The sequence below is a fragment of the Hydra vulgaris genome, chromosome 13 (genome assembly GCF_038396675.1).
Source record: "Hydra vulgaris chromosome 13, alternate assembly HydraT2T_AEP".
Lineage (NCBI taxonomy): Eukaryota > Metazoa > Cnidaria > Hydrozoa > Anthoathecata > Hydridae > Hydra > Hydra vulgaris.
Window position 1 is genome coordinate 28,368,162 of NC_088932.1, and position 25,425 is coordinate 28,393,586.

The window sequence follows — 25,425 nt, forward strand, 5'->3', positions numbered from 1 at the left end:
TTGCAATTTCCAATCGAAGGCTCTCGAGACTTCTGGAGAATCATTAATAGTATCAATAATAAGGACAATTCTGTAATTCCACCTCTTGTGTATGGTTAAGACTCTTAGCAAACAGTTCAGCTTTGCTGAACTGTTTGCTAAGAGTCTTATTCATTTAGTTTTTTCCTCAAACATCAGTTCTTTGGAATTCGCTTTCTTTATTTGCTTTCCTGATTCATATAACTTGCAATACTTTAAGCTGTCTGTGAACTGTTATTTTGCTCTATAAACTTCATCTTTTCTCTTCCAGTAATTTCCAACTCTAATAGTGGTTGCTCGCAGCCTTGTTGGAAGCAAAGATATTTAAATATATATATATATATATATATATATATATATATATATATAAACATATAAATTTATACATATATATATATATATCAGCCCTTGAAAATAGGGGCAGCATTCAGCAATCCAGAGCTAACTGCCAACCTAAAAGTGTTTGAGGTTGGCAAAAAATTGCCGACCTTATTTCTATGCATTATGGTAACCCTTTCGTGTCAAATTTTTTTGCTGACCTGATGCCAACCTCTAACAATTTGAGGTTGGCAATTTATTGCCAACCTCAAATTGTTAAAACAAGGTGTTTCATAACATATAAAACAAGGTGTTTCATAAGTTGTGAGTCACAACATTTGTAGCAGAGTCAAAGTCACTAAACAAAATCACGACTGTGACTCCGATAGTAAAACTTCTTGGTATTGCAGGTGCATGTACAAAATATTTAACTTTCAAAGAACTTTTCATATATTGCAAAGAAAAAAATTTCTAAAGTCAGAGATGGAGTCGTGTTCTGAAAATTTCAACGATTGGAGTCGGAGTTGGTACTTTTTTTTTACAACTGCACACCCTTGCTTGTAAAAAATATTTTAAAAATAGTCCCTAAAAAAGAAGTCTGGAGGAGAAATGTCAGGTAAACGAGCAAGCCATTAAACTGGACCCTGTCTGCTTATCTATCAAAAAGGGAACTTTCAACCAAGCCAGCTTTTTACTTGACAATAATAATGGGCTGATGGCCTATCTTGTTCAAAGTACATACCTCATTGTTTAACTTTAGACCATAAAAACTCTTTTAAAAAAGCATTTGTAAATATAAATTGCCTGTGACCAAATTACTGAAAAAATATGGGCCAGTTAGACCACCAGAAGTTATTCCACACCACACCATTAATAAATTCATTAAGCTGGGCATAGTTATTTGTTTGTATTGTAGAGCAGGCCCATCAGTAACAATTTATAACACCATTCAGCGTAATTTGGCTTTGTCTGACCAAATAATCTTATTTAGCTAATTGAAATTTTCCTTAAATTTTGATAAAACGATTCTTTTTTTTTTTGAGACAACTCAATTCTTTTGTCAAAACCAACTTCACTTCGTTCTTATGCTGTGCTTGGTTTAAATGGTCAAAAGACTACTTCTCAAATAACACAATAATAGTTGCTGATGCTCATCCCCATTATGGTGGTGCCTTTTTGAATTGACAAATCATCACTCGCTTCAACCATTTCTCTAACATTTTGAATGGCTTCCTCTGTAACAATGAAATAAGAGTGGTCATATCTTTCCTGATTGTGAACAATGTCTATCTCCCTAAACTTGTCAATCAAATATTGAATCATTTTCTCATGTGCAGATGGGGGATAAAATTATTTTTCGATTGCCGCCTTACCTCTCAAAAATTTTCAAATTTTGCAAATAAAAAAACAATTTAAATTCTCTCTTCAATTAAAAGTTATGATGTCATGCTTTTTTTATGTATATCTAAATTAATAATTATACTTAGTATATGTATAATTAGGAGCAATTTCAAATAAAAAGCAAAAGTAAATCATCAAAAGCTGATGAAACAGTATAATATACAGTAAAATATTATAGCAAAAATAACAAAAATAATCAGATTTTTTTTTTCCTGGGTTGTTTGATAATCTGAATATTTTTTTGATAATTATACAAGCAAACTGATAATAAAGAAACTGATAATAAAGAAACTGATATTAAAAAAACTGATAATAAAGAAACTGTTAATAAAGAAACTGATAATAAAGAAACTGAAAATAAAAAAACTGATAATAAAGAATAATTATCCTTAATACCATAACTATTCATAACTAATATTTGAAGCTTAAATATTTAAACTTGATCTTAAACTTACACTTGGTCTTTTAACTTGATGTCTGTTCTTAATTTACATCTATCACAGCAAATGGTCAAAGCTAAATCTGTTAGCTTTAGTGTTCCAATATTGATAACTGACATTTTAGGAAATTTAACTTCAACACCTTTCTTTATTTGAGAAGAATTTGACTCACTATAATTTATTTGAAACTGATTCTCCATATTGTCATTATATTGGAAATCATTTTGTGTAATATCTTCATTACTTATTAAGTCATGATCAGTAACACTTTTTTCTGGTGTTTCTGAAGATAAATTTACACTTTTGAAAATATTTGAGCTTCCAAGAATCTTATTATGTGGAATAAATGTCAGACCTGCACGAATAGCATCCTGTTGCCGCTTTACCTACATACAAAAAAATATATATTATTATATATTTATATGTAATAATATATTATATAAAATATATTATTATATATATTATATAATAATATATATATTTATTATATAATACCTAAAAATATAAAAATGATGATGAATGGTGAAATATATACAATGAAAGTATGATCTATTAGGAACTTAAAAGATTGTAGAAACATTTGTACTATTTAATATTTTATATTAAAACTATTTTCTATTATAAAAGAAAAATCACAAAAAAATTGAAAAATTTATTAGTCTTAATCAATACTAGTTTATTATTAAAATTAGTTTATTTTCTAACAGCACTCAAAATAATGGATTGCATAATGATTTAGTAATCAGGACTTTGATGTTTGTTGTTGTTTTGAAAGCTTTTTAAAGTTGATGCTACCATTAGAGTTTTTCTATATAAAAGATTCAAAAAAAGTTATAAAGATTTAGTTTTATATATGGTTTTAAAACTCTTTAAACATGGTTAGTTTTAATAAACAGTATTTAATTTATGTACTGAAACTCAGAGCATTTCCTAGGATGTTATTTGATTGGTAGAACAGAGAAAGCATCAAGAGCAAGATTATCAGATCATTTCACTAAATTAAAAGCATAAAGATACAGATAAGTGAGATGCAAAGACTAAAAAAAAGGAATTAACAGAGTTAAAATGATTAAATTAAATTAATGATGATGGTGATGATGATGATGCCAATAATGGTGAAAATATATATCTACTGTAACACAACAAAAAATAAAGGTTTTACAACATTAGATTTTTTTTTTAATTTTGAACAATTCAGTAAAGCAACTCACAATTTTTTAAAAATGTTATACCTCTCTGTACCTTTATACAAAACAAAAATATCAATTTTTTTTTTTTGCCATTGTTTTTATAATAAAAGTAAACATAAGCTTTTTTTTTTTTAAAATGCTCATTGTGAAACCTTGGTAGCAGATGACGTAAACAGTGTTTCTAAGTTTCTATCAAACCAGTGTATAAAAGGACGAAATGCAAGATCTGTCACTGTACGATCTTTGCTCCTCTTTTCTAACCATTCTTGAAGAAGTTCATTCATAAATCTAAAATTAAATTTTCAACAAAGTTTTAATGCTAAAAAATTTCACATGTCCATAAATAAGAATAGATATTATATACCTATTTTAATATATTTCCATATTGACAAATTTTTAGGTTTTATCCATTTTATGAAAAACAGAAAGAAAAAAAAGACATACAAAGACCCGTAAAAATACGGGTCTTTGTATGTCTATTTCACAACGACCTTTTCTATACTTTTTCCTTATATATATATATCTTAGCTGTCTGGACCTGTAAAATACAGGTTTTCACCAAACCATTTCTATACTTATCTATTTCACACCAATAACTTCTATACTTATCTTTTATTTACTTCAATATTTTTTAGCTAACGATAGGAAAACTATTAAATTAATTTTAAAATATTGCTTTAAAAGCAAAAAATATTAGCATATGCACTTTTTCCGCATATGAAGAGCACATAAGAGATTTATAAAATAGTTTGTTTTTCTCTTACATGCATAACTTCAATAGCTCAGTGGTTTAGTGCGCTATCGTTTTGCAAGGTTTCAAATCTGCCCCTTAATACAAAACATTTTCAATTTTTTAATCTGGTCATATATATACATATATATATATATATATCACAAAAAAAAAATAGCAAAAAAGACTTTTAATTGTTAAAATAAAGTTTTTAAGTTTTTGCTAGGTACTGGCTTTTTTTTTTCCTCCACTGCAGCACCTTCTGGAGTAGCTGGAAGAGTTTATTAACTTTGTTTTTTTTTTAAATTGCAGACCATTTGCAACTTATTATGACTAATTACCATAGCACATCAATAACATAGCACATTGATAACATAGCACATCATTACCATAGCAGATTAATAGCATAACACATTAATAGCATAACACATTAATAGCATAACACATTAATAGCATAGCACATTAACAACATGGCACATTAATAACTTGGCACATTTATAACATTGCACATTAATAACATAGCACATTAATAACATAACTCAATCATGAGATGCACAACGAAATTCTCCTAGTATTTTGATGTTTTTAGAAATTTTAAGTTTTTTTCAAAATTCTCTCCCTTTCGTTGTCAAATGGCCGAAATTTTGAAGAATATGATACCTTTTATTTTATTTTTTTATCTTTTTATCATTTAAACAAACAATTCATAAACTTATTTAGTTTAAACACCTGAACGCTGCTATTTTGGCCCAATTTTAATATAGCTTTTATATAGTTTTTATATAAAATTTTTTATTTCTTTTTTTTTAAGTAATACTTAATAAAGAAAAGTTTTTAAAGATTTCTTAGGCCCTAATGACTGGTTTTTTTAGGGGAGGACTCTAAACTACTAGCCAAACCACTGATTATATTATTTATTATTAATTATGTTATTTCATTGGAGCAGGTTTCTTGTAAAGACCCATTACCCTCACAGACCTAATTAGGAAACTGTGTATCAGGCCATAAATACTTAAGAGGACACTAGTATTTCTATAAAAGGTTACAAGCTCGTTTTAATTATAAAAAAGATAAGTAAATATTTAAAAATATCTTTTGAAATGGCATTATAAACATAAAGGAAAATTTACTTTAAAAAAAAATTTTCTTAGAGTTTTATTGATTCCTTATTGTCCACTTCTAAAATTAAAAAACTCTTTACTTCTTCTGGAAGCTTGAGCACAACTTTCTTTGTTCGTTTAGATTCCAAAGAGATAGAAATGATACTGTGCAATGAGATCGAAGAATCTCATTGCACAGTTGAAGGCGCCTTTCAAATTTGCTTGTCTCGAATATTTATGAGCTTGTAGTTCACTATGTCATCTGTAATATTTGTTTTTTATTTAGATGCTTCCTCGGCTACAACTCCAAAGCAAACTGGCGAGTTTATCATTACATCTGCTCCATGTGCAAGAACTTTGTGAACTGTTGAGGGAATTTTATATGAATCATACAAATCTAAATATCAACAATATACTGTTTTGCAGTATAGCTCAAATAACTCTGGATTCAATATTTACTGACAACTTATTGCAATTAAGACATTTTTGAATATTTTAATAATTGTCTCATCAATCTCTAATATTTGGTTTTTTTGGGTGAGAGAATGCTTTTCTGCAAACATTTCCGACTATAGATGTTTCTGCTCCACTAACTGCAGGGAAATCAACTCTGAGATGCTTTCTTTTGAACATTAATTACTGGATGAATTTCTTTTTGTTGTCATATGATATCTTGAATTTTTTGCATATTCTCCATTTTTTAAATTCGAATCAGTATGAAATATGAAAAAGACACTCTAGAAATCTTATTCAAGCATGTAATGGAGATATCCCATAGATAAGTGTACCTTTTTTTGCTTTAAATCCACTTAGAAAGTTCTTCAAACACATCATTGCAGTTGGTGAAGTTCCACAAATACAACAGCATTGCATTTATGATGTGTTTGTTATAATTGCTAAAACTTTTCCATCAATTATGCGCAAAATAAAATTTAAATAAAAAATAACAAATTTTCTATTAACCAATTCAATATTTATTGGATGCAAATCCAATAAATTTGATGTCTAAAACAACTACGACAGTTTCTTTGATGAAATGATGTTCAATTGGTCTTTTCATAAGTGCTTGTAACTTTGACTCTTAAATCACTGACTTAGTAGTGATTATCCTGTGGACCACACAGCTTAAATGTTTTTTCAACTGTTGAATAAGATGGATAATTTATTTTAGATGCTTGTTAGATTCATTCATAGCCAGATACGCCAATTATTATTTATCTACGTCAATTATTATTGCAGCAACTTCTTCAGCTGTCATTTTATTGTGGTTTTTGATGACATGTGTTAACAAATTGAAAAATCTTTTTGATAATATAATTTTTTTGGGCTATAAGTAATGATTTTTCAATTGATTCAAAATTTGTATGCTCTCCTGTGATTATCCGACGTTTCTCCTGCAATTATCTGACTTCTCTTACTCACATTATCAAAATCTTTTTTTGATCGTTCTTATTTATGGGTGGTTTGTGAAGATTCCAATGATAAAAAGTCAGTTTCAAACTTTTGATTTAACCATTTTTAATGTTTCTTTTCAAAAAAAAACTTTTTTTCTTGACGAATCTTTATAAAATTTTTGGTAATTCAACTCACCTCCATTTAACTTTTTCACCAAGTTTCCTCTTTTACCATCACTCACACAAACTCCAGAAATTATGAATAGTAAAGCGTTGTTTATATATATATATATTTTATGTTGTATATATTTTTTTTGAATACAACTCATAATATCTTTAGTTCTAAAATCCATTACTATAAATTTTAGCAGATTATACAACTTTTATTTAAAAGTTGGAAATTAGTGGAGGACTTCATTAACTTAGGGTGGGTGGAAAAAAGTTTTTGAAAATCAATTTGTCAAGCTTAGCGTTTTACCCTCACAACCAGATAGACTACATTCCAATCATCTACTAATATTGCAGTGATATAATGTTTTATATGTGTTACACAAACAAAGCATTTGCATGGATCCACTTATCAATTAACTAAAAGTGAACATTGTTGATTAAGTATTTTATTGGATTATTTATTTTTTTATTATTGCTTCTTTTTTTAAAAAACAAGATGTATCTAAGAAGATCTCTTGTTGTTGGTAACTCTGACACAAGCATATCTTTACAAGGACCTATATATACAGAAAACTTTGATCTTTTTTCTTGTTTTTGAAGATTTCTGCCATGATTTTAAAATAACTTTTTAATTTGAAAACCTTTTTGCTGTTTTATTCAAGTATAAAATGTTTTTTATATTTGAATAAAACGAATATTTTTTGACATAATATAAAAATAATTAGTGAAACTAATTATTTTTATATTATGTTAAAAAATATTCGATAATTTTGATAAATTTCAAATCTATGTGATTTGAAAACTTTTTACCATTTTCAAATTACATAGAATTTAAAGAGTGTGGGTGTAAACAAATGTTTGTGTTAAAAAAATATGCATGGATGCAACACAGTATCTATGGTTAGGGTAAAATCCAATTATAAGAAATTAACCACAAACTTTTAATTTTCAAAAACACTAACTGGTAGTTTAACAGAAATTTAATTTACTTTATTTTTTGGTTTAAAGTTTAAAATATTTGTATACATGTTTTCCAATACTGGGTTTTTTTAAAATCAATTAAAAAAAATTAAACAGTATGGCACATTCTAATATATATAATATGACATACTATTATATATGTATACATACACATTGGATTTAATGAAATTAAATAGTATTTACTCTGTGAAGCCATCTGGATACACTCCACCTTTATTTTCAAGACAAACCTTAAACAACTAAAATAAAAAATAAAACCCTTGATATTTTATAATTTTTTTTAATCTTATGATTGTAAATTGTACAATATTATTGAAGTTACCTCTTGTGGGTAATCCTTTGGAAAACTAAAACTCAAAGTAAATGCTTTAACAATATAAGGCTAAAAAGAATTAGTAAACAATAAAATTACACAGGACAAACACATATTTCTTTAATGTTAAAAAGAATTAGCAAACAATAAAATTGAACAGGAAGAACATATATTTCTTCAATGTTAAAATAAAGAATTACTAATAAAATTGGAATTTTAATTTAGGATCAATCAGGATCTAAATGCTCAATTGATACAGTGAAATTACTTACCCAATCAGGATCTGATGATTCAATTGTTACAATATAAATATCAGTTGACTCAAGTTTTGACTTTAAACTATTCTTAAAACGTTTTTCTAGTTGTAGGAGCTCTGTGCTTCGTAATTTCTTAAGGTCTATAAAGTTTTCAAAACTTTTTATATTACCAGGTTGATTTTCAGAATATTTAAGTTTATCTTCTATTGGGTTTGTTTCTAAAGTTTCAAAATTTCCTACTTTAAAATCTACGTGAAGAAATTTACATAGATCTTTTCTTCTACAACCAGAGTTTGAAAAATAAAACCTGCATTTTTTTAATTTGCTGCCTTTTAACATTTTATCATAAGGTTTTAAACTTTCATAATTTGAAATATTATCATTTAGTGGATTTAAAAACTTATTTTGCGGATTTAAAGGATTATCATTTTGTGGATTTGAATGATTATCATATTGTGGATTTGAAGGATTAATATTTGATACTTGTAAAACATTGTCAATAAGAGACCTCAACATGTTATTATTTGATGAATTTATACTACAAACGTTTGAAACATCACTTGTAACATTTAATAATAACATATCATCAATTGCAAAATCAACAATCTTATCCCTATCTTGCATCCTAATTGATGGATTTACACAGTCTTTTTTATATTCAGTATAACCGTGATTTAATGTTTTATTAGCATCATTAGTAGAACAATGTTTGATTTCATTAGAGTGTTTCGACAGCACATCAGCAGCATCACTGGTAGATGGCTCATCAGCAGCATCACTGGTAGATGGCTCATCAGCAGCATCACTGGTAGATGGTTCATCAGCAGCATCACTGGTAGAACGATAATGTTTAAATAAACATTTGTTACCATGTTTACATCCATTTTTCGACATAAAATGTTTACAGTTTTGTAACTTTTTTATTCCGCTTTGTTTTTTTACAATTTTACTTGTCTCCATTTTTATATTTTGAAATTCTTTAACTGTATCATCAGAATAATCACTTAAAATACCAACTCCTTCTTTTATATTCTTCTTTTCGCCTTCTTTTATATTATTATAATCATTATTTGTGTTATCAGAATCTTCTTTTTTATTAGGAAACACTTTTTTTTTATTAGCAGAATACTTTTTAGTAGAGCCAGAATCATCTTTTATTTTAGCAGAATGCTTTTCAGTACAACCAGGATCATTTTTTATATTAACAGAATGCTTTTTAAATTTTAAAGCTTCAATTTTTTTAGAATCAGATGAATGAGTCATGTGAGCAAATCTGCACATTTCTCCATTTTTACAATTACCTAATATAAAATATCGACATTTTATTTTAGGTAATTGTTTTTGCTTCTCTTTGTAAAGTTTTTTTTCTTTAAAGTCTTTTTTGGTCTTTAAATTTTCTTTTTGATTGTCAAGATGATCTTCATGATTTTCATCTTTAAACTTTAAATTTTCTTCTTGATTATCTAGATGATCTTCGTGATTTTCATCTTTAAACTTTAAATTTTCTTCTTGATTGTCTAGATAATCTTCGTGATTTTTATCTTTAAAATCTGTTTGTTTTTGGTGATTTTCTTTAAAATCTGTTTGACACTGATCTTGATCCTCTTTAAGGGTTTCTTTTAAATCTTTATCAGCAACAATTTGCTCAAAATCTTTACTTTTTGATTCAAAATTAACAACCTTATTATTATGATAAAATTTACAACTTTCCATATACTTGCAAACTCCATTTAGTTCAAAGTAACGACATAACCTATTACTATAACTATTTGGTATATTAGTTCCCATAACTACTAAAAAAACAATGGCTCTTATTTTAAATTGAATAAAGCATTCTTATTTTTTTCTCAATAAAAACACTAAAGTATGAAAAACTAATCTTTTGATATAATATTATAATGACAATTTTAATTAGAAAAAATACTAAACTATTTAATTATAATAAAATTACAATTTAAATTAGAAAAACTATAAAAGTTTAAAGTTTTAACAACATTTTATTGACTTTTAAATCTTTATTAGAAAATAATTTTTTTTTATATGTACAACATTTTATTGACTTTTAAATCTTTATTAGAAAATAATTTTTTTTTATATGTACAACAAAAAGTAAAAAAATAGTAAACATTTATATAGAAACATTTTATAAAAAATAGAAAACTTATATAGAAATATTTAATAAAATATAGAAAATTTTAATAAAATATAGAAAACATATTTTAAAAGAATCATTTAAAAAAAAAATATATTTATATAAAAGCATTTAATAAAAAAAGATTTTGTTACAACCAATTTTCGATGACTTGTATAGAAATATTTAATAAAATATAGAAATATTTAATAAAATATAGAAAACATATTTTAAAAGAATCATTTAATAAAAAATATATTTATATAAAAGCATTTAATAAAAAAAGATTTTGTTACAACCAATTTTTGATGAACAAAATTTATTGAATACTGCATGAAATATTTTCGCAAGTACACCATGGAGTTGACCGGACTGTAGGATGTGGAAGCAAATCTAAATCCTCATTATCAGTGAGCTCATCAAGTCTAAATTAAAGTTACAGAGCATTATTGTATAAAACCATTATAACTACTTATATTTTATTTTAACAATAGTCATATTTTATTTTAACAATAGTGGTCACTGAATAACCAAGAAGAGTTTGATCCCCAACAATACCCTGGTAGTACCATGCTAAGCATGTTTTCTTGCACAACAGCCTTGTTTGCCAAGGTAATATTTTTATAGCCATAACTCTATAAAAATATGACCTTCTCTTCTGAGAGAAGATTATAATAAATATTAAAAAAAAAATGAGTAGCCACCTCTAAGCTTTCGATAGGTGAACACAGTTAAAAAAAAAAAAATTGGAAAAAATACATTATTATAAAGTTATTTACAGTATTTTAGTTTCCTTCAAAAATTGATATAAACTTCTAATAAAATTAATATAAATTTTTAATAAAAATTGATATAAATTTCTAATAAAAATTGGTCGAACAGTATAACATAACAAATCTAATTTTAGATTTAATTTTCTTTTTATTTCAAAATTTAGTTTATTTTTTATCTAGTTCATTCTGTTATAGCTTAACTAAATTAATTGAAATTCTACAAAAAAAAATATTTACTAAAAATGATTAATGCATAAATATAGATAGTAGAAATTTATTCCATTTTCTATATTGAACATTTCCTATTTTCTATATTGAACAATTTTTAGAAAGAATTCCAGTCAATGCTGTGAATTTCAAATTACAATAAGAATTTCAGAATATTTTTAATTAAAAACTTGCTATCTTGTTTAAATACAAGTAAAAGAATTAACATTTCTACCAAACATAAAACTAAAATATTTTGATATTTATTATTACATTTTTACTGAACTTTATAATTTTTAAATGAACATTTGCTTAAGATCAAAAAAGAGTATAACTCAAATCTAATACCATAAATAAATTGAGCATTCGTATATTTAATTCCGAACATTTTGCATACCTAATAAATGATAACTAAGCATCCTTATTTTTAATCCCAACAAAGAACTCCTAATTCAACACCACAGTAAGCCAAAAAATATTTTAAAAACAAGCTCAGATATGACAAACTTTTATACAAAGACAATTAGAGTTAGCAAGTACACAATAAAAGAAATTCAGATTGCAATAACAATAATAGAATAATAGAATGTTCTGAATGGGGAAGATATTGTTTTTATTAAATATTATTATATTTACCTAAAACCATCTTTTAAAAGTTGATCGGAACAGTCAGATGTGTAATTCTAAAAAAAATTTTTTATTTAAATATTTAAAAATACCTGAATTTTTTTCAATACAAATTACAAAAATACATTAAAAAAAAATTATTACGTTAAGTACATTAAAATAAAATTTGAAAAACAATTTTAAATCATCAAAAAATTACTTGATAACTTTGTGAACTTTGAAATGTTCCAACTTTATATTGCTGTTCTGTGCTACTATATAGAATAGAAAACCTTTACATCTTTAAATCTTTACATCTTTAAATAAATTTCATTGAAAAAAAAGTGAACCATCTTTAAATCTTCATTGCTACAGTAAGCAAACTTTAATAAAAAACATTTTAGAGCTAAAGTATTTTTTAACTTTAATTATTTAACTTTTTTGCTCAAAAAAGTTAAATAATTAAAATTTAAAAAGTTAAATAAAATTTTAAAAAATAACTCATAACTACTCAATTAAACCTGATCAGTTAGTAAAAAAAAAAAATTGTAAATAAATATAAACATTTATTTTAATAGAACTAGAGTCACAAAGAAATGGAACAAAAATTTTAAATTACAATATTTAAAAAGTTTTAATGTTGTAAGATTTAATTTTTTATTATTACTTTTTTAAATTTATTTACTATCATCAAGGCTGCAAGCATTTTAAGTTGGGAGTACCAGAAAACAAAGAATATTGTTAACGAGCAAGAAAAGTTTGACGGAAGACTTAAAAAATTTTATATTGAATGAGCCAGAAAAACATGAGAGAGATATAGAAACTAGATGAACAAAAAATTTTTGAGCATAAAGGAACAGATATAGTGAAGAGAAGTAACTTTACTGAATCAAGTCAAACAAGAATGAGTATTGGATTATGAAACTAGAGATATAGCTTTTTTGGCAGCAACCATGATTGAACTTGTAGAAAAGAGAAAGAGATGCAACCTTAAGATGATAAGATAGTGGCTCAAGCTTGGCAGAAAGAGTGGATTTAACTACATTTACAATACGTTTTTGGGGTTTGTCAAGAAAAGTAATGGCATCTTTGGGCTGGTTTATCTTTAGATGAACCAGCCCAAATATGACAACAGTATGCCATACAGGAATGAATAAAAGTATAGGTAGAGAATGGAATCAGGAGTAAAGAAATTGTGAGCACAGTAAAGAAAGGCAATCTTAGAGATTTGCTAACTTTGCAATGGATTGCATATATAGTTTTCATAAGAGGTCTGTAGTGAATGATAATACGATAAGACATAAAGTAGAGGACTCAATAAGAGTATTTTTATTTATCAATATAGTAGTATCTATAGAATTGGAAAAGTAAATAACTAAATTTTGCTAGAGTTTTTTTTTTCTTCTTTTTTACAAGCCACAGCAAATCCCTGCTATTTACATTTACAACAACAATCTGCCATTTACAAGCCACAGCAAATCCCTGCTAACAAAAAAAGCTGTTAAAGAGAAGTGATTAGAGTTTAGGACTGTATTTCCTGAACTTGAATCTAATGTGTATGTAGTTGAATGGTCAGCAAACTTTAGATGTAAGATTATCAGGAAGACCATTAAAGATAAGATACAATACAGGACCAAGGACAGTACCTTGTGGTAGCCTAAAAATTGCTGGAAACAAAGAAGAGTGATTGTCTTCAAGGACAACTTTAATACTGCAGTGAGAAAGGAATGATTTAATAATCTCAAAACTTTCCCAGATATACCATATGAAGCAACCTTATGGTTAAGACCAGCACACCAGACTTTATTGAATGCCTTTTATATATCCATAAAAATATTCCTAGCCTCTACCATGGCCATTAAATTCAAAAGTGAGCAATTAAAATGTTTTTCAATAGTTTGTATATATTAGGTAAATAGGTTATTATATAACCTGTTTACCTGGAATGACAGGAAGAGTGTACCCATTAAACTCAAAAGTCAAACTAGAGGAAATATTCTATGCAAGTAGTTCTGCATATCCTTGAGAAAAGTATTAGGAGCAGTCCCATGTAATAGAGATAGAATGGTAACTTACCTATTTTAATGACACTGTTGAAAAAACATCAAAAAGAATGCAGTCTAAAGAAGAAGGAGAATGATAAAAAACAAAGTAAAATTTGATTGTAAGTGCTAAACGTAAGCACATAAAAAAATGGTCAGGTTAAACCTGTGTTCATGACAAATAGGTGAATTGATGCATAAGTATATGTCCTGGTCAAGCATTGGGTCTGGACTATTCATCTCCATTTGTCTTGAGCCTTTGTGAATTTAGGGATAACAACTATAATAGTATTTTCATTTAGGAAATATCTCTAGTCTTTACTCAACCAAGAGCCCTATGGCATGGGTATTTAAAGTCAGAGTTTATTCTCTGAATTGAACAAAACATGGTGCAGGTTGTCCTGGATTACATGTTACTAGTAGCAGAGTGATCATGATAATACTGAACCTGACCTGATTAGAACTACATTCCATTTGTTATATGTTGTAAGTTAAGAAAGTTTGTATATTTTGATATTTATAGTGAAAATCTTAAAAAGGCAAATAATGTTACATTATTAATTACAATATCATTGAATTTTATTAAACTCTAAATAATAGAAACTATGACAACACTAGTTATTTTTACGTATTTATTATTATTAATATGTTTTATTTTATGATAACTTTTTATTTTGATAAATTTAAAATTTATGTAAAATTATAAAAAGAAGTTAGCAAATTTTTATCTATATATGCTATAAAAAGCATGTATATATGCTATATGTTAATTTAAAAAAGAAGACAGTCATTTTTAAAACACTTTATAAAACAACATTACAAGTCATTACGTTTAGAAATTATTTTTTCTGAACACAATAGTATCTGGGTCAAAAAACTTGGAGATCCTAATTTTGATGATGGGAAGTTTCCATTTACTATGGGAAGTTTCGATTCACTATGGGAAGTTTCAATGGGGCTGAAGAATGTGAGTTAATTAGTCACATTACTCTTCATACTATAAGTCAAGATTATGGGTTGCGATCTGTTGGATTATATAGAGATGATGGCCTTAACTGTTTTTATGGGATTAATGGACCACAATCCGAGAGAATAAAAAAAAACTGTGTGCATCTTCTTAAGGAGAAGTTTAATTTAAAACAAAAATAAAAACCAACTTAAAAATTGAAAACTTTCTTGATGTTACCTTCAACCTGTCAGAAAATACTTTCCAGCTATACAGAAAACCAGGTGACTACCAATTATACATCATCCAAATTCAAAATTATTCCCAATCAACCTATCCCCTAACAATATTAAATCCATACCAAATATGATATCCAAGCATATTAGCAATATTTGATCTAGCAAAGAAGTTTTTGATACAGCAACACCATTTTATACCAATGTGAAAAATCTAATTGAAAAACATTTTCCAAAAACACTTTGGTTTTGTAAAACCTTTAATAGAAATAACTTTAACGTCAGTTATTGCTGTCACCCTAACAACACTAATATTATTTCACACAATAAAAAAATATTATCTAATGTTTCCAACATAATTGTTCCAATGTGTATTTGCCGGCAACCTTTACAATGTCTATTTACAGTGACTCTCTTGTTTTGCAAACAAATTATTTCTACAGATTTCAGATAAGCCTTTTTTATGATTTTTTTATGTACAAAGTGACAACAAATACTATTGAAGAAAAAAAGTTTGTAAAAATTGAAATTCGCATGGATTTATGTTATTCAATCTTAAATAATCAAAGTTACATAGTGACTGAACTTAAACAATTTTACTGTATAGAAAACTCAGTTTTTGCTATAAATTATACTAATAACTAAATTTATTTGACTTTGACAAATTGCGCAGGAGTCTTGTTTGTCAAAGCTTGTATTTTGAGTTAAAGAGAAAAATTAATAAATAAAGTTTTGAACTGCTATTTTCAAATTCAAATTCGGGTTTTTGAGGACTATTGAAAAAAGATAAGGCTTCATATGAAGCAACCATATTAGTTGCTTGATATGAAGCCTTATCTGCTATCTTCAAACTCACTTTTTTGTTTATGCTAACCGTGAAATTCTTTTTGCTAAGATGTCCTTCTTCATATAAACAGTACCTGCCCAAATTCAAACTCTATTTTATGTAGTTTATATTATTGTAATTTATATTATAGTATTTTATATAAAATTCCCATTTCTTACCTCTGATCCATTAAAATAAGTGGCACTTTCTCTGTTTGTTGATCTTTTTCTGAAAATTTACTGAAATTAAAAAAGATTCATATTAATTTACAATATATACTAAATTTAAATTTTTTCTGTCTTTATTTTTATTGTATATTCAATATCATTTATACAATAATCATCTATTCTATTATAGAAATAACATTTTCATGAAAATATTTTTTTTATAAAATAAAAATGCTGACAAATAATAAATAAAATAGGTAAATACTTACAAAGAGTACTTTATTTTATGTTTTTAAAACATCTGTAGAAATGTTTTCAAATTGAATTAGTTTTAATTTATATGTCACATAGTTGTTTTAAAATGTTAGAAATTAAAGATTTTGCCTTTTGTTAAAAAAGTCGGCTTTTATGTCAAAGTCTTAATAAGACTCTACAATAAAATATAAAGTAAATGTCCAACAATAAAATTGTTTTAAAACCTTTCAAAAATCAAAACTAAATAATAATAAAATATTTTTACTGAGCAGTTTAGTTAATAAAAAAAGTTCAATTACATAAGATAAAGAAAATTTTGTTTAAATACTAAAAAAATTGTTTTCATAAGACTGGTTTGATAAAATTGTTTTCAAAAGTCTGGTTTGATAAAATTGCATTGTCATTGTCATAATAAATGTTTTTTATTTGGGTAAAAATTAAATTTTTAAAGATAGATTTAGATCAAACTTCAAAACATTTTAAAATTTATATATTCTTAAGCTTTGCCATTAAAATGTGTTTTAATGGCAAAGGTCAGGAAGCAAAGAAATAAAATTACCATGTTTTTATTATCTATCATTTTGCTATTTATTAACTTACTTTATATAATATGATCTGCTAGCTCTTGCTTGCCTTGACTTCTGTAATTGCATTTCTAATTAACATATTATAAATATGTAAAAAAAATTCAAATATTGTAAACAAATTTAAATCACTAATTTCAAATAAACATTTTAAAAGTTGCATAGCTTAAATTCAAATTCAAATTAAATGTATTCTGAAAAAGATTTTACATTTCATGGAATATTTACATATAGTACAAGTACTAATTTTAAGTAAACACCATAATAAGAAACTAAAACACTAAACTAAAAAACAAAAAAACAAACAAAAAAAACACAAAAAACACACACACAAAAAAACAAAAAAACAAAAAAAACAAAAAAAAAAACTAAAACAGTACAATACTTAAACGAAAAACTTTTGGAATAATAATTAAGTAAGAAGTTTGATAATTTAGGACATAATTCAAAATTTTTTTATACATCTATCTAGAATAAAGACTTTTATATACCTAATTAAAATATAGCAAAAAAAGAGAAATAGATTATAATAATATACAGTAACAACATTGTAAATAATGTAGTAATATAAGTATCGGTAATAATAATAGGCAATAATAATAAAAACTCCAGTTATTGGTAATAATAATCAAAATAATAATAATACAAATGATAAAGATAACAATTCTATTAATAATAATAATAATAATAATAATAATAGTAATGATAACAATAATATTAATAGTAATAATAACAACAATAGCAACAATAATAATAATAACAATATTAAAAAATAGCAATATTTATAATAGTGAGAGTTGGAAATAGAATAATGTTATTATTTTGAGAAAAAGTTAAGAAAGAGCAAGTATTAGTAGTAATAAATCAGCATTGAAATAAAGAAAGCAGTAGAAAAGAATTTTAGAAAAGATCAATTATTAGTAGTTATAGACCAGCATTGAAGTGAATAAGGTTAAGATGGATAGTAGATAGTTAGCAGTAGAGTAGCATAGAAATTAGGAAGAATACTTGTTTAATAAAAAATTAAATACTGTTTTTGAATTTGGAAAATGTAGGGAGAGATTTTAACTGTGAGGGGAGACTATTCCATGTGCATATGCTCTGATATTTAATCGATTCATGTCCATAACAAACAGTTCTATGTTTTGGTATAGATAATTTGAAGCTTTTAGCTGATCGAAGTTGGTAACAAGTATTTTTTTTATAAGTAAAAAAATCAGTAAATGGAGGAGGTAAGGTTTTATGTTGCTGTTTCCATACAAATAAACAGTTGGAGTGTTGAATAAGGTCTTTTAACTTAAGTATCTTTGATATGTAGTAGAGAATATTTGGGTCAGAGTTAAAATGCTGAAAATAGATTATTTTTAGGGCTTTATTTTGGAGGTGAGATAATCTTTTAAGTGTTAGAGATTGGGTTTGTCCCCATATTTGACAAGCGTATCTAAGATGAGACTCAAAAACCACATGATATATGTTAAGAAGTGTTTCAAGATTAAGATAATGTCAAACTTTGGCCAACAAACCGTTGGACCTGGTTAGTTTCAGTGCTAAGTCTTGAAGATGGGATGCAAAACTTAAATTAGAATCAATTTTGATACCAAGATACTTGATAAAATTCACAGTTTTTATTTTTAGACCACTTAATCTGAAATTCAGATGCTTTTTAATTTTTGTTTGACTTGATTTAAAGATAATAATTTCAGTTTTTTTGGAATTTAGTGATAATTTATTAGATAGAAGCCACTGGAATAGATTCGCTAAGTCATGGTTTATATTTTTGTTTATCTTTTTAAGTAATTTGTTTATTAAAAGCAGATTGGTGTCATCAGCAAAGTGGTAAGCAGTGGAAAACTTCAGAGAGGTATTAAGATCATTAATAAAGAGAAGGAAAAGTAATGGTCCTAATACAGAGCCTTGTGGGACACCATTTGTTGATTTTATTAATTCAGATTCTATCCCATTAATAGAAACAAATTGTGTTCTATTTTGAAGATAAGAAAAAAACCATTGGAGTGTTGTGCCTCTAATACCATAGTACTAAAACTTTCTGATAAGAATAGAATGATCAACTGTATCAAAGGCTTTCTGGAGATCAACAAAAACACCACATGCAAACAATTTATTGTCCAAAGCTGTTCTAATTTTTTCAGTTATATCAATTAGTGCATGAGTTGTTGAATGATTGTTTCTAAACCCATACTGATTTTTATAAAGACACTTGAATTTCTTCAGAAAGTTGTAGAGTCTATTGTGCATAGCTTTCTCAAATAGTTTGCTTATATTTGAGAGAAGAGAGATTGGGCGATAATTAGAGTAATCCAGTAGAGAACCTTTTTTATGTATTGGTGTCACTTTAGCTATCTTAAGGAGATCTGGAAAAATTCCATTTCTAAATGAGTTATTCATAATTATGGATAGTGGCTTTAAGATTATGTTTGGAATAAGCTTAAGAATAAATGTGGGAAGGCTGTTTGGGCCCAGACTTTTTTGTTTTAAAGTTTCATAATGAGACTCGATACCTCAACTTCAGTCACTGGCTTAAAGAAAAAAGAACTTTTATTAGGATTTTTTAGAAAGTCTCTAAAATCATATTTAGGGATAATTTTTTTGTTTATTAGATTCTCTTGGATAGTAGCAAAGTAATTGTTAAAAATATTAGCAATTGTGGTTGAATCAGAGAGGACTTTATCATTTATTTTGAGGTTGAAAGAGTTATTGTATATAGTAGATCTGATGTTGATAATTTCTTTTATTCCTTTCCAAGTTCTCTTAATGCTGTTTAGGTTGTTGTTGAAAAAGGAAATGTAATACATTTTTTTGGATTGTTTAAGTAAGTTGCTTATTTTATTTCTATATAACCTAAATTTATCAAAGAGTAGATTTCTTGTATTAGTATTGTTTGATTTAACAAATTTTTTATAAATGACATTTTTGGTTGAGATGGATTTAAGAATACCAGCGGTTATCCATGGTTTAGATTTAAGTTTAATTTGTTTTTTTGTTAAAACTTTGTATGGAGCATGCCTGTCTAGAACTTTTTCAAATGTATTTAAAAAACTTATCATTGTTTTATTTATATCGACGTCTTTTATTTGCACCTCCCAGTTTATACTAGATATATCTTGTATAAAGGTGTCAGTATCAAAGTTTTTAAAGCATCGTCTAGAGATTTTTATATTCTTTTTTTTTGGTGTAATACCAGGAGTACAGAGAAACTGGGCCATGTGGTGTGAAATAGAAACTGTTAGATTGCCAGAGATTGTTTCAGGAGAATAGGAGTTTATAAAAATATTATCAATGAGAGTTTTGGTTTTTGAGGTTATACGTGTTGGAAGTATGATGGATGAAAGAAGCGAGCAAGAGCATAATGTTTGAAGATAATTAGAAACAGTAGGAGATTCTCTATAATTAATTAAGTCCATGTTGAAATCACCCATTAATATAATGTTTTTTTTTCATAACTTAATTTCTCAAGTAAAGGCGTTAAATGGTTTGCAATGAATTGTTTTGGATTTAAAGTTGGATGACGATATATGCAGCCAATTAAAGCATTGGTTTTATGAGGGTTGATAGTTTCAACAAAAACTGATTCAAGAAATTTTGAGGCATAGATTGTAAGATCATCACGAACTACATAGTTAAGATTAGAGCTTAGATAAAGAAGAGCCCCACCTTTTTTTGACTCAGTAGGGCAATGTTCAGTGTTAAATCCATTTATGGTAATATCAGTTATATTTGAGTCTTTTACATATAAATTTGATTCAGTAATTCCTATCACCATAGGGGAAGTGTTAAGAGTGCCAATTAGGCTACGGAGATCGTCGATATGTTGTGGCAAGGAAGCAATATTGAGATGAAGATATATATCAGTATCAGGATTTAAAGAATTATTGAATTCAGTAACATCAAGATATTTACAATTAATAGTTGGATTATATACATTATTCATATCTCTATATAGACTTTTTAAGTGAGCAGGAGATTCAAGAGATTTTAATAGCTTTAATGGAAGATTCTTGCATGAAAGTGTAAGTTTAAGTTCATGATTGGAAAGGGTACTAAATGGTATATTTTCGGAAATACAGTCAGAGCAATACCATTCTAAAGAATCATTGGAGATAATGCTATATGTATGCTTATTGATTAGATTGCACTTTGTGTGAATCCAAGAAAAGCAGCAGTCACATTGGATGACTCTATGGTTTTTAGATACATTTTTTTTGCAAAGTTCGCAGGATTGTTTTAATATCATATTTCATAAATTAATATTTTTGAATCACATATAAGTCTATTAGAAGTTTCTAAGCATATAGAGATAATGCATACAAAATGATAGAGCAACAAATTAAAATGATAAAGCAAAACTGAAATGATAATGTATAGGATTTAATGGATTAGGTTTGTAGTTGTAAATCAATTTTTATGTGTAAGATATTATTAATGTATATAGTATATATACTATCTTTTTATAATAATATTTTAAACAAAGTTAAAAAGAGAAACTTTATATTATAGTCATAACTGAAAATATAAGTTTAGATAACTAAATATTTTGTTTTTAAGTATATAGGGGTAATTAAGCAATATAACAGTAAATATAAATTAATAATATGAAATATAATTTTATGATATTGGTAAATACACTAATACTATTTAGTAATAATGAGCATTTGTATATTTTAAGTATAAGACTATATAAGAATAAAGCTATATAAGTACACAAACTTATAATATAGATGGAATATAAATTTATTAGAATAACGCAACTATATAAATTAATATAGAATTTACATTAATAAATTAATATAGAATATAGCAAGCACAATATATACACTATTCACATGTACATATATACATATACACACACATATAAATACACATATACATAAATCAGTTACACTATATATATATATATATATATATGCTAATTAACAATATGCAATAGAAATTGTGTGAATAGTAAAGATCAGCAACAAATTTAACTTTTGTTTTACTTTTATATTGTTAACAAGGGTTAGTATAGTCTTATATAAGAAAGCTTGCTGTTTTGAACATAGATCAGGTGTACCAGGATATTGTTTTATGCAATACAATAATCAATGCATTTACTCATGTGTTAGTAATAGCAATAATAATTAAAATTTAAAAAAATTAAAAAAAAAAAAAAAAAAAAAAAGAGTTTGTAGTGAATAATAAGTAATACTAAAGTAACTACTGTTATACTGTAGTACTGAAGTTTCACAGTAGTACTGAAGTATAACAGTAGTACTGAAGTATAACAGTAGTACTGAAGTATAACAGTAGTACTGAAGGAATCAATAAGTAATACTAAAGTAATTACTGAAGTAATTAATAAATAGTACTGCAGTAATTAAAGGGGTGCTACTTTATAAATGCTTTTTATTTATTTTTTACCAGTGATTGCATTTGATCTAAAAACCTCTCAACTCTATAACGAAACACAAACTTTTTTTTCAAGGTTCATGTTTCAAGTTATAGAGTTGAGAGCAGGTTGTAACCACAACTAAAGTAGCCTCCTCGACTGTACAAGCCTTCTTGGCCTTGAGGAGGTTAATTAACATAAATCTGATCCGAACAGTATAAACTTGTCACTAAAAAGAATATTTGACCATTAATGACTCCTCTACTTTAGAATCTTTGATGCAAATTATTTTTGGGCATTTTCATTTGTCAAAGAAATCAATGGCTTTTTAGATTATTCACAAACACACATACACATTCTTTCACACATATACATACCTAATTTAAGTTGAAGATCAGAAGGCATTCTTCTTTTTGTTTCAGGTTGGGTTTTTATCTAATATGAAAAATAATTTGTGTATTGACTTTAAATTGTATCAAAAATTAATTTTTTTAACATTTAATTGATTGAATTGGGTGGTGAACTTAAATCTACCACCCAATTCAATCAATTAAATCAAAATAAATCTATATAACTCCTGCTAAATTTAGTGCACATCTCAATTTTTATTGCATCCATCACTTTATTACAGAACTTTATTTACCTGAGAAATAGTTTAACAAAAACAATGGAATCATATAAATATAACATTGAGATTTTAATCCTGAATAATTAAATTCAAAAACTTTAAAAAACATTCCAGTCGTTTTAACAAAAGTTATTTTGTGAAAAGCAAAAATCCTTTCTTTGAATTCTTATATTTGTTTTTTAACATAAACCAACTTGTTCTTATATGTAAAAACTTGTAAAGACAAAAGTTTTATTCTAGTTTACTAATGACACATTTACTTAGTTCTTATTTTTTGTAAAATCCAACCAACTTTTTGTATTTTGGTAAAACATATTCAGTAAAACTATTGTTATACCAAATCAAATATATTATATGGCTTACAAATAGCTGGTTAGATTTTACAAAAAATATAAATTAAGTAAACCTGTAATTAGTAAATTAGAATAAAACTTTTTTTATACAAGTTTTTATTATTTTTAAAGAATGTCCAAGGAAATTTTATTTAATAAAATGAAGATCTAAGAAAATTTATTTTTAAATAAATAAACTAGGTATAAACAAGCAAATAATTTCAATTTTTTAAATTTTTAGTGAAAAGAAGATAATGCAGAGATGTTCTAAATTATATTTTATTTAAAAACCTAAAAAAAAGTACCATTGTTATTATTATTAATAATTTAGTTATACAGTAATAGTTTTAACAATGATATGCTACTAATAAAAATAAAATGAAAATTACCTCATTTATATTAAAAGACAAACCATTCAAATTCTCATCTTCTTTATTACAGTTTACTTGATTATTTGGTTGAGTTACACTCATAGGTGATAATCATTTATTTTATTACAGTTTACTTGATTATTTGGTTGATTGCAGTTTACTTGATTATGTTTTTAAGTTACACTCATAGATGATAATCATTTATTTTGAAATAATTTTTTTTAAATCATCTTAATACATTCAATAATTGTTAATACGTATATACAGTATATACAATAAATATACAAACCCATGCTCAATAAGGTATCATTATAAAGCTACCATTCCACCATATCCATTTACATTATTATTCTCTGTGATGCCCCTAATAGACAGCACTTTACTTGTTTCTCCACTTCAGAGTTAAAGCATTGAGAGAGGGTTGTAACAAAAATAACAACAGTAATGACACCCTCAACCTTAAGGAGGTGAATTGCTTTTTTTTTTTTAAATTTTTGATATGACTAAACAATGTCAAGACCTGAAAAAGACCAACTTTAAAATAGTAGGTCTCAAGAAATCTCAAGACAAGACATCAAGTTTTGCTACAACAAAAGTCACAAGGTCCCCTGAGGTCACTGTTAAACACACTGTCAATCACAACATAATTTTTGTTGTTAATCACAGCATAATTTTTTACCATCACCACCAACAACATGCTGTACCATCACCACTAACAACATAAAATGTTGTACCATTGTCACTAACAACATAAAATGCTAGACCATCACCACTAACAACATAAAATGCTGTATCATCACCAATGGTAATGCTTAACATATTCTTTGGCAAACAACAATGCCATAATAGTTTCCATTCTAATAAATTAACATATGTATAAAATATAAAAAGATTAGCTTGATTTTTGAAATATGAAAAATGAAAGATAAAAAATAAAGTCTAAAAAAATACGAGCAAATATTAAAAATAATCTTAAATAAGCTTAATCAACAACACAGAAATGATTTTTTTCATGAATAAATATTTTACAACCGTATGAATACATTTATATCATGATAATTTTACTATAAAATTTTAGTGTTTTGTTATTTTTAAAGCAATATTTTCTGGTGTAATACTATTGTTTATGTAATAAACAAGTTGAGCATTGTAGCCATGAAAATTGACATATTCAATGCGACCAAAATCAATCATCCTTTTGCATATACGTCCTATCTCTTCTTGCTCCTCTGAAGTAAGCCTAAAAATCAAAACAATTATTACAAGTAAAGCATATTTCAGAAAATATAACTGAAATAAAAAAATAAGAAAATATAAATATACTTAAGTTTAATATCTTCTTCTTTATATGTCTTTTCTAAACTATGTTCATTGACACAGTTTTCAAAATTATGTCTATCAACATCATTAGTAAGAGCTTCAGATTCATTTTGCACTGATAAAAAAATTGATATACACAATATCATATGATACACAATACCATATGATATACAATTAAAAAATAGCAATAACGTTTTTATTGTTATAACTTTTGGAAGTTATAATTAAATAAATAATAATAGCGTCTTTATTGTTATAATGTTTGAAAGTTACAATTAAATTAAAATAACATGTTTTTTTTTAAT

At 26.1% G+C, this 25,425-nt stretch overlaps 3 protein-coding genes across 4 annotated transcripts in view; all 3 read right to left on the reverse strand.

Moving 5' to 3' along the window:
* The window catches only part of LOC101237030 (MATH and LRR domain-containing protein PFE0570w), a 31,464-nt gene extending 21,295 nt beyond the window's left edge, over window positions 1-10,169 (reverse strand). The window contains exons 1-5 of one of the 2 annotated variants that reach the window (XM_065816697.1): window positions 8,329-10,169; window positions 8,066-8,125; window positions 7,927-7,982; window positions 3,520-3,655; window positions 2,193-2,563 (exon numbers count right to left, since the gene is read on the reverse strand). In XM_065816697.1, coding sequence (XP_065672769.1) covers window positions 2,193-2,563; window positions 3,520-3,655; window positions 7,927-7,982; window positions 8,066-8,125; window positions 8,329-10,101 — 2,396 coding nt within the window. In that variant the 5' untranslated portion in view covers window positions 10,102-10,169. The remainder of the gene's footprint in view (window positions 1-2,192; window positions 2,564-3,519; window positions 3,656-7,926; window positions 7,983-8,065; window positions 8,126-8,328) is intronic. The other variant, XM_065816698.1, reaches the window with a different exon arrangement.
* A 503-nt stretch (window positions 10,170-10,672) lies between these two features.
* LOC136090217 (protein FAM219A-like) lies at window positions 10,673-24,039 on the reverse strand. Its single transcript, XM_065816413.1, has 7 exons — window positions 23,819-24,039; window positions 22,847-22,904; window positions 17,103-17,157; window positions 16,260-16,319; window positions 12,251-12,305; window positions 12,061-12,107; window positions 10,673-10,869 (listed from the first exon to the last, which is right to left on the reverse strand). Exons 1-7 carry the CDS (start codon window positions 23,900-23,902, stop codon window positions 10,764-10,766), a joined length of 465 nt encoding a protein of 154 aa, XP_065672485.1. The 5' UTR covers window positions 23,903-24,039; the 3' UTR covers window positions 10,673-10,763.
* Window positions 24,040-24,786: 747 nt separating this feature from the next.
* LOC100209000 (tRNA:m(4)X modification enzyme TRM13 homolog) overlaps window positions 24,787-25,425 on the reverse strand; it is a 58,478-nt gene continuing 57,839 nt past the window's right edge. The window contains exons 12-13 of the mRNA XM_065816412.1: window positions 25,124-25,235; window positions 24,787-25,040 (exon numbers count right to left, since the gene is read on the reverse strand). Of these exons, the coding sequence (XP_065672484.1) occupies window positions 24,875-25,040; window positions 25,124-25,235 (278 nt within the window). The 3' untranslated portion in view covers window positions 24,787-24,874. The remainder of the gene's footprint in view (window positions 25,041-25,123; window positions 25,236-25,425) is intronic.

Excerpts from the sequence above, each read along its gene's own strand:
- LOC136090217 (XM_065816413.1), bottom strand. The coding sequence starts at position 23,902 with ATGAGTGTAACTCAACCAAATAATCAAGTAAACTGTAATAAAGAAGAT. Across the intron at positions 17,158-22,846 it reads TGATCTTCAACTTAAATTAG|AAATGCAATTACAGAAGTCA; the intron begins GTATGTATATGT and ends TATGTTAATTAG. Across the intron at positions 10,870-12,060 it reads CTTTTAAAAGATGGTTTTAG|ACTTGATGAGCTCACTGATA; the intron begins GTAAATATAATA and ends ACTTTAATTTAG.